Source organism: Rhodnius prolixus, unplaced genomic scaffold (genome assembly GCF_049639745.1).
Source record: "Rhodnius prolixus isolate KJV_2025 unplaced genomic scaffold, Rpr scaffold_35, whole genome shotgun sequence".
NCBI lineage: Eukaryota > Metazoa > Arthropoda > Insecta > Hemiptera > Reduviidae > Rhodnius > Rhodnius prolixus.
In genome coordinates, this window is record NW_027411629.1 from 149,617 (window position 1) to 157,500 (window position 7,884).

Sequence of the window (7,884 nt, forward strand, 5' to 3'; positions counted from 1 at the left end):
TGAGTATACATGTATGAAAATAAGTTTAAGTTGAAATATATGGATAACAATATCTGTTTATATGTGTAAGTATATATATGGTATGTTAAGATTGACTATGTAGCTGTGGTTTGGCTGGAAAGTAGCACGATCGCCTCCACGTGGCTGGGACGGGAACTAGGCTGGAGTAATTGTTATTGTATTTGATTATATTTTTGAAATAATATAATATTGTCGTAATCTTTGAGATTACTCCAGGCTGGGCTAAGAGTCGTTTTTATTGTTAAAACGTTAGGCAAATACCAGTAATATTAAGGTCAAATATTTTTATTATCAATTTATTTTTATTTTGTTAATTTTAGTTTCTTTTAATATTATTGTAATAATGATCCTAGAGTTTGTACTGTAGTAATGTAATTATGAATTGTAAGAAGGGTATGAGAGATATCTCAGGTACCTTCAATAAGTTGTTTGTTATATAAATGAAAAAAAAAAAAAAAAATGTCCCTATCTACTGGTGGGGTTTAGGTTATAAGTTGGAGAGTGGGAAGCATAAAGGTAGGAGATTATGGCATGCTTTGCGGACGGAGGCGGGAATGGTGAACGACATGGAGGGGATACTTAGGGAAATGGCTAAGGGGGTGGTGGTGAGGGATGACAGGGAATTGGAGACGGAGTGGCAGAGAGAGGTGAGGGAGAGAGTAACCGAGAGAGAGCGGGAGGCTGTTGAAGGGGATTTAGGGCCCATAGACGAAGGGGAGGTGTTTGGTGCAATAGAGAGGTTTAGGAAGGGGAAAGCGCCTGGGCCAGACGGGGTGACTGTTGATATGATCGAGTATGGATGGGAGGTGATAGGGGGGGATATTGTGAGTGTGTTGAATGAGTGTTGGGATGAAGGAATATTTCCTAAGGGATGGAAGGAGGGTGAAGTGGTGATGTTGCGAAAGGGGAATGATAGGGATCCGGGGATGGTTTCTTCGTACAGACCAGTGTGTTTGTTGCCATGTTTGGGAAAAGTGTGGGAGAGAGTGATTTTGGAAAGGATGTGGGGAGTGATTGAGAGGGGATGGGATGAGTGGCAGTATGGATGTCGGAAAGGAAGGGGAGTGGATGATGTGTTAATGGAGGTTGGAAGGAGAGTGGATGGGTCTGGCTCTAAGTACGTGATGGGGTTATTCTTTGATATTAGAGGGGCCTTCGATCACCTGTGGTGGCCACATCTGAAGTTAAGATTGAGTGTTGAACTGGTAGCTGTACAGTACACATCGTTTGTAAAGTGCTCTGTTTAGTTTACTTTTTTTTATTTAGTTGTGATCAATTTAAAATTCTGATTTTTTGTGTGCTGTTGGGGTCATCTATTGGCTACCTATAGTGACTGTGTCTGGGGCCGAATTGCTTTTTCCGGACGAGTTTTCCGACTATTGGGAGTTTCATCTTGTTTAGGGGTTCGGGGGCAGAGCCCCGGGTTCCTGTCTTCGGAGAAGTTGAGTTGTGGGGTAAGTGCAAAATTGGTTTTTATCGCACGCAAAGAGGGTGCGTGGTTCAGGAGTAACAAGCAATTGAAAGTATAGACGAGGTTTGAGTGGACGGGTGGTAAGAAAAAAGACGTCCGGTGTACAGGCCCCGACAAGAGGATTGGTGCTGCGGCGAGTGGTTGACTGATTGAGCTGTGCCTAAGGTCTGTGGTGGCGGCTGATTTATTTGGATTTCAACAATAGCGGAGGGGGGTGGGGCCCCTGGCCAGTGGGGCGAAGCCTCTGGGAGACCTCAAATTGTTGGATTAGAAAGCGCTGGTGTCCAAAAATACAAACGCAAATTTTGGAGTCGATCGTGCGATCGGGCGAGCGCTCAGGTGCTTCGAAAGAGCGGTGAGGTATTAGGAGAAGTAACTGGCGTAGGAGCTCCGGCTAGTTACAGTTAATAGGCAATTAACTAATTGGCACTTAAACGGTGTTGCTAATAGACTGGTGCAGACCACATTGGTGAGTTATATTACTCTCTTTTAACTACTTCAAGAGGACCTAGGAAGCTTGGATTCGCGGACTAGATAGAATACTTGCTTGTCGACAGCTACAGGTGGGTGGAGGGGCCTTGCCCTGTGTTGGTGTGTTGCGGGTTTTGCCTACCTGGTGATTTTGAAGGGCCAAAACGAGGAAAAGGTGCCAGTGGATTGTGGGCTTCGCCTGGTTGGGGGATTGGACATATTGGGGGCTCTGCCGCCTGTGGGGACCGGTGAATGGTTTGAGTTTCACTACTTTTGGAAGGTTTAGTATGTCAACGGGGGGGGGGTCTCCGGCTTTTCCGGGGCCGGGTGGCCGAGGCGTTTACTATGAAGGTAGAACTGAGATGTCTTTGCCGCTCTCATCGCCAGAGGCTCTGGAGTTGGTTAGCGAGGCCAGGGTAATAGAGAGAGATGCGGTGAAATTTTGCGAGGACAGGAAGAGGATTGGGGAAGGGCCAGCGAAGGTCTTTTTGGCCAGGATGGCGGACATGATGGATGTGTTCAGGAGGTTCGCTAAGGTAATGACTAGAATGGAGCAGCAGTGCGCAGTTATGGACAGTAAACTGCAGGAAAGGAGGGAGTTGGAGGAAGTAGTCAGGGAACTGTCACCGAGGACGGCTCTGGAAAAGATAGGCGAGGAATTAGAGGCGGTCAACAAGAAGATAGATGATATGAGGGGGAGTGGGGCGCTCGGAGCGAGTGGTTTGATGAGTGGTGTGGTGAGTGGTGGGCTTAGTGAAATGGTGTTTTCTGGCAGGGAAGGGGGTAGCAATAGAGGGGGGTTGTCGTTTGCGCAGGTGGTTGCAGCCACTAAGGCGCGAGGTGAAAAGAGCAGGGCGCTTATTATAAGCCCCATGGAGGGAAGCGAGTTGGAGTCGGCTGAGAAGGTTAAAGAGGACCTTAAGAGGCGCTTCAATCCGGATGTGGAGGGGTGGAAAGTCGTGGGTCTGAGGAAGCGTGGTTCGCGATCGGTAGTTCTGGAAACGGACGCAACCAGCAAGGGCCAGGTCCAGATTGGTGATGCACGTTGGGCCGCCATGGGGGTCACCGTAAAGGAGTTGGGCAAGGCTCTCCCGCGAGTGATAATATTCGACGTACCTAGGGCCTTAGGGGAGGTTGAATTGTTGGAGCAAATCCAGCATCAGAACCTGGACGATGCGCAGGCGGTGGAGCTCCGGAACAACTGTAGGATGCTCTTTAAGACGGGTAGGAGAGACAAGGAGGTGGTCAATATAGTCTTTGAGGTGTCGCCGGTAGTAAGGGAAATGCTGGTAGCCAAGGGACGGGTGTATGTGGGGTGGTCCGCTTGCAGAATCGAGGACTACCTGGGTATTTCGCGTTGTTACAGGTGCCAGGGGCTGGGGCATATTGCCAAGTATTGCAGGGTCAGGGAGGATGTTTGCGGCCATTGCTCGCAGTCTGGGCATAGAATGAAGGATTGTCCTAGGAACGGGGATCCTCCAGAGTGCGGGTTGTGTAAGGGGTTGGCCAAGAAATTTGATCATAGGATCAATAGCGCTGAGTGCCCTGGTTGGATGAAATCGGTGGAAACGAGGATCAGAACCATCGATTATGGCAAGTGAGCCGAGGCAGGTGTGCGAGGTGTGCGAAAGGGCGTTCGGCACGGTGACGGGTCTTGGCCTGCATCGAAAGCGTGCGCACCCGGTGCAGTTTAACCGAGGGATTGTAGTGGATCGGGTGAAGCGGAGATGGACTCCGGAGGAGATGGGGCTACTGGCGGAGTGGGAGGTAAGGTTGATTTCGGAGGGTTGTCGGGGGGATCTGATAAGACGATTGGCGGGACTCTCCGGGGGTCGTACCGTGGACAGTATCAAGGGGGTTAGGAAGACTGGGGGGTATAAAAGGTTGGTAGCGGCGCGTATGACGCGAGTGGATTTGCCTCCCCAGGGGCAGCCGGTGGTTCGCGTGGCGGGGTCGGCGAGCAGGGCTGAGGCAAGCTGGGACGAGGAGCTGTGTACAATCTTGAGAGAAGACATGGGGGTGTTGAGAGCGTTGGGACCGGTCCCTTGGTCGGCTGGGCATCTGGTTGAGGCGGGGGAGGCGGTCTTGGCTTCTTGTGACCCAACTGGTCCTATGGTGCGGTGGTGGACGGAAGTTTTCAGGAGGGAATCAGGTAGCACCTCTGTCCCGAGTGGGGCGGAGCGCGGAGCGCAGAATGAGTTAAGAACGTCGCGGCAGCGCAGGAGATGGCTCTTCAGGGAGATTCAGCGGCTATGGCAAACTAACCGCAGGGCGGCTGTCAGCCGGATATTGGGGGGGGGTGCAGATTTGGGGCCCCAGAGTTTGCGTGACATGGAAGAGTACTGGGCGACGCTTTTTGAGACGGAATCGTCACCCTGGCAAGGTGAAACGGAGCAGGAGGTGGAAGGGTGGGCGATGAGCGATATCTTTTCCCCCTTGACGGTAGATGAGATAGCTAGCTCCATGCCGGCGTCCGGGACATGTGCCGGGCCGGATGGTATTGAATCGGGGACGTGGGCCAGAGTGCCGTTGGCAGCCAAGAGGCTGTTGTTTCATTGTTTCATGCTGAGGGGAAAAATGCCGTTTCAGTTGTTGGAGGCGGAGACGAGTCTCATACCGAAAACGGTGAAACCTGCCACGCCTGGGGAATATAGGCCCATAACGGTGGCGTCAGTGGTTGTGAGACATTATCACAAGGTGCTGGTGCGTCGGTTGGGGCTGGTGTACTCTCACTCTCCGAACCAGAGAGGTTTCATTTCAGGGATGGATGGTGTGGGGGATAGTGTGATGAGATTCAACGCGATTTTACAGAAGGCTCGGAAGTCGAGGCGCTCACTGATGGTGCTCAGTTTGGATGTTGCCAAGGCATTTGACATGGTGAGCCATGAGGCCATTTTGAATATATTGAAGATTAAGGGGGCACCGTTGCACTTAAGGAACTACATCCAGTCCTGTTTGAGGCGATCCTCTTTGAGATTGAAATGGAGGGGCCAGAAGTCGAGGCTTATCCGGGTTACCAGGGGGGTTAGGCAGGGTGATCCTTTGTCACCTTTTTTGTTCAATATGGTGATGGACCATATTTTGAAGGGCCTGCCAGAACGGGTGGGTTTTTGGACCGGAGTTTCCGGGGTTAGGGTAAATGCGATGGCGTACGCTGATGATCTTTTGTTGTTTGCGTCCTCAGAGGTAGGCATGAGGTCTTTGATCTCGGCAGTCGAAGAGGGTTTGGCGCAGTGTGGATTAAGGGTCAACCCTACCAAATCGTGGTCGCTGTGTCTGAATCCGTCCGGGAGGCAGAAACTGATTAAGGTGGACTCGGAAGTGGGATTTCAAGTAGCGGGCTCCAGGGTCAGGGCTCTTGGGATAGACGATGGTTTTAAGTATCTGGGAGTCCCGTTCGGGCCTCTTGGAGTGCAGGAGGCTCAGCTGGAGATTGATGAGGGATTGTACAGGGTCCATCGGGCGCCGATCAAACCACAGCAGAGGCTGGAAATTGTTAGAGAGTTTTTGTTGCCGGCGACCTATCATGAGCTTGTTCTGGGACAGGTGCGGCGAGAGGCCTTACATAGGTGGGACGTGAGGGTTAGGGGATGCGTGCGGCATTGGTTGCGGCTGCAGCATGATGTGCCTAATTCGTATATTCATGCTTCGTTTAAGTGCGGGGGTTTGGCGGTGCCCGAGCTGTCCAGAATGGTGCCGGCGTGGAGGAGGGTGCGCAGGGAGCGCATTATGCAGCGCTGGGAGGATATGGAGGCGGAAGAGTTCGGTGGGGAGATCGCTGAGGAGACGGGGCAAGGGTCAATTGAGGAGGCCCGTCGGGGCCAGTGGGAGGACCTATATGGTAGGGTGGACGGTCGAGACCTCAGGGAATCAGCTAAGGTGAAGGCGTCGTACAGCTGGAAAGCTGGGGGGGCGAGGTCGCTATCGGGTCGCGAGTATGTGCAATTCGTTCGGCTTCATGCGGGTTGCCTCCCGAGTCTCATGAGGGCGGCTCGCGGCAGGGGGGGCCAAAGGGGAGCGCTGTGGTGCAGGGCTGGGTGTTCTAGGGCGGAGACTGTGGGGCATGTGGTGCAGGTCTGTCCCTTGACCAAGGGGGGTCGGATTCTCCGACATCATGCCATAGTTAGATTGTTATCCGCATCTTTCGAAATTAGGAAATTTGGAACCTATCAAGAATGCTCTATTAACTTGGGGAATTTGATGGTACGGCCGGATTTGATAGTTACCCAGGGAGATAACGCATGGATTATTGACGTGCAGGTGGTCTCACCATTGGAGGATCTTAGAGTGATCAATGCTCGGAAAAAAGAGAAATACAGTACCAATGAGATCTATGCCGCTGTTAGGGAGTTAACGGGCAAGTCTATAATTGATACAATTGCGGTCACAATATCATGGAAAGGTATTTGGTGTCTTCAATCTGCCAAAGAACTGCGTCTTTTGAAGATTAGTAAAAAGGTTTTGGAGTGGGTTACTGAGCGAGTTTTAAGAGGTTCCCACGTTAACTGGACTAGGTGGAATAAACTAAGGGGAGTTCGAGGAAACTGAACAAAGTGGTATCCAAGGTTACCATATAGGAACACTCTAACTTGCTTTCCTCTTGGGGAAAGCGTTACAATCCGTAAGGGTTCTTTGTTCGGCCGTTTCGGCCAATTTGGGCGTAGAGCCGCCCTTGAGATTGAGGTCAGCCTGCTATATTGTGTGCGTACAAATGTATATAATTAATCTTATGGTTGTCTACGTGAATAATTTAATATAATCATCATTTAAATAGTCTTGTACAACTATTATATAGTATTGTGTATCATAAGCAATTTTGAATTAGATATATGTATGTTTGTACTATTAAATATATTACGTATTATAAATACTCTGTAAGAATCTGCTCCAATAAACTGTTATTAGCCAAATGCCTCGTCATCTAATTAGTGACGCGCATGAATGGATTAACGAGATTCCCTCTGTCCCTATCTACTGGTGGGGTTTAGGTTATAAGTTGGAGAGTGGGAAGCATAAAGGTAGGAGATTATGGCATGCTTTGCGGACGGAGGCGGGAATGGTGAACGACATGGAGGGGATACTTAGGGAAATGGCTAAGGGGGTGGTGGTGAGGGATGACAGGGAATTGGAGACGGAGTGGCAGAGAGAGGTGAGGGAGAGAGTAACCGAGAGAGAGCGGGAGGCTGTTGAAGGGGATTTAGGGCCCATAGACGAAGGGGAGGTGTTTGGTGCAATAGAGAGGTTTAGGAAGGGGAAAGCGCCTGGGCCAGACGGGGTGACTGTTGATATGATCGAGTATGGATGGGAGGTGATAGGGGGGGATATTGTGAGTGTGTTGAATGAGTGTTGGGATGAAGGAATATTTCCTAAGGGATGGAAGGAGGGTGAAGTGGTGATGTTGCGAAAGGGGAATGATAGGGATCCGGGGATGGTTTCTTCGTACAGACCAGTGTGTTTGTTGCCATGTTTGGGAAAAGTGTGGGAGAGAGTGATTTTGGAAAGGATGTGGGGAGTGATTGAGAGGGGATGGGATGAGTGGCAGTATGGATGTCGGAAAGGAAGGGGAGTGGATGATGTGTTAATGGAGGTTGGAAGGAGAGTGGATGGGTCTGGCTCTAAGTACGTGATGGGGTTATTCTTTGATATTAGAGGGGCCTTCGATCACCTGTGGTGGCCACATCTGAAGTTAAGATTGCTGGAGTGTGGCATCACGAAGGAGTTGTACAAGGTTATGGCGAGTTTTCTCGCAGAACGTTCGGTGATCTTGAGGGCCAGAACGTGTGAAGTGAGGGAGAAGGTTGAGAGGGGGTGCCCACAGGGATCGGTGTTAGGACCGTACCTGTGGTGCATGGCTTTTAACCAAGTTTTGAGCGAACTTAGAGCTAGAGGTATGGTAGGGTTTGCGTATATGGACGATCTGT

At 50.6% G+C, this 7,884-nt stretch overlaps 1 protein-coding gene across 1 annotated transcript; it reads left to right on the plus strand.

Annotated features, from left to right (window-relative positions):
• The first annotated feature begins 502 nt into the window (after window positions 1-502).
• Window positions 503-3,567, plus strand: LOC141459956 (uncharacterized). The gene has a single exon (XM_074139520.1). The coding sequence runs from the start codon at window positions 2,251-2,253 to the stop codon at window positions 3,562-3,564; it is 1,314 nt and encodes a 437-aa protein (XP_073995621.1). The 5' UTR covers window positions 503-2,250; the 3' UTR covers window positions 3,565-3,567.
• The last annotated feature ends 4,317 nt before the right edge of the window (window positions 3,568-7,884 follow it).

Bases quoted from the DNA above. Each gene is read 5' to 3' on its own strand.
- LOC141459956 (XM_074139520.1), top strand. From the start codon at position 2,251: ATGTCAACGGGGGGGGGGTCTCCGGCTTTTCCGGGGCCGGGTGGCCGA.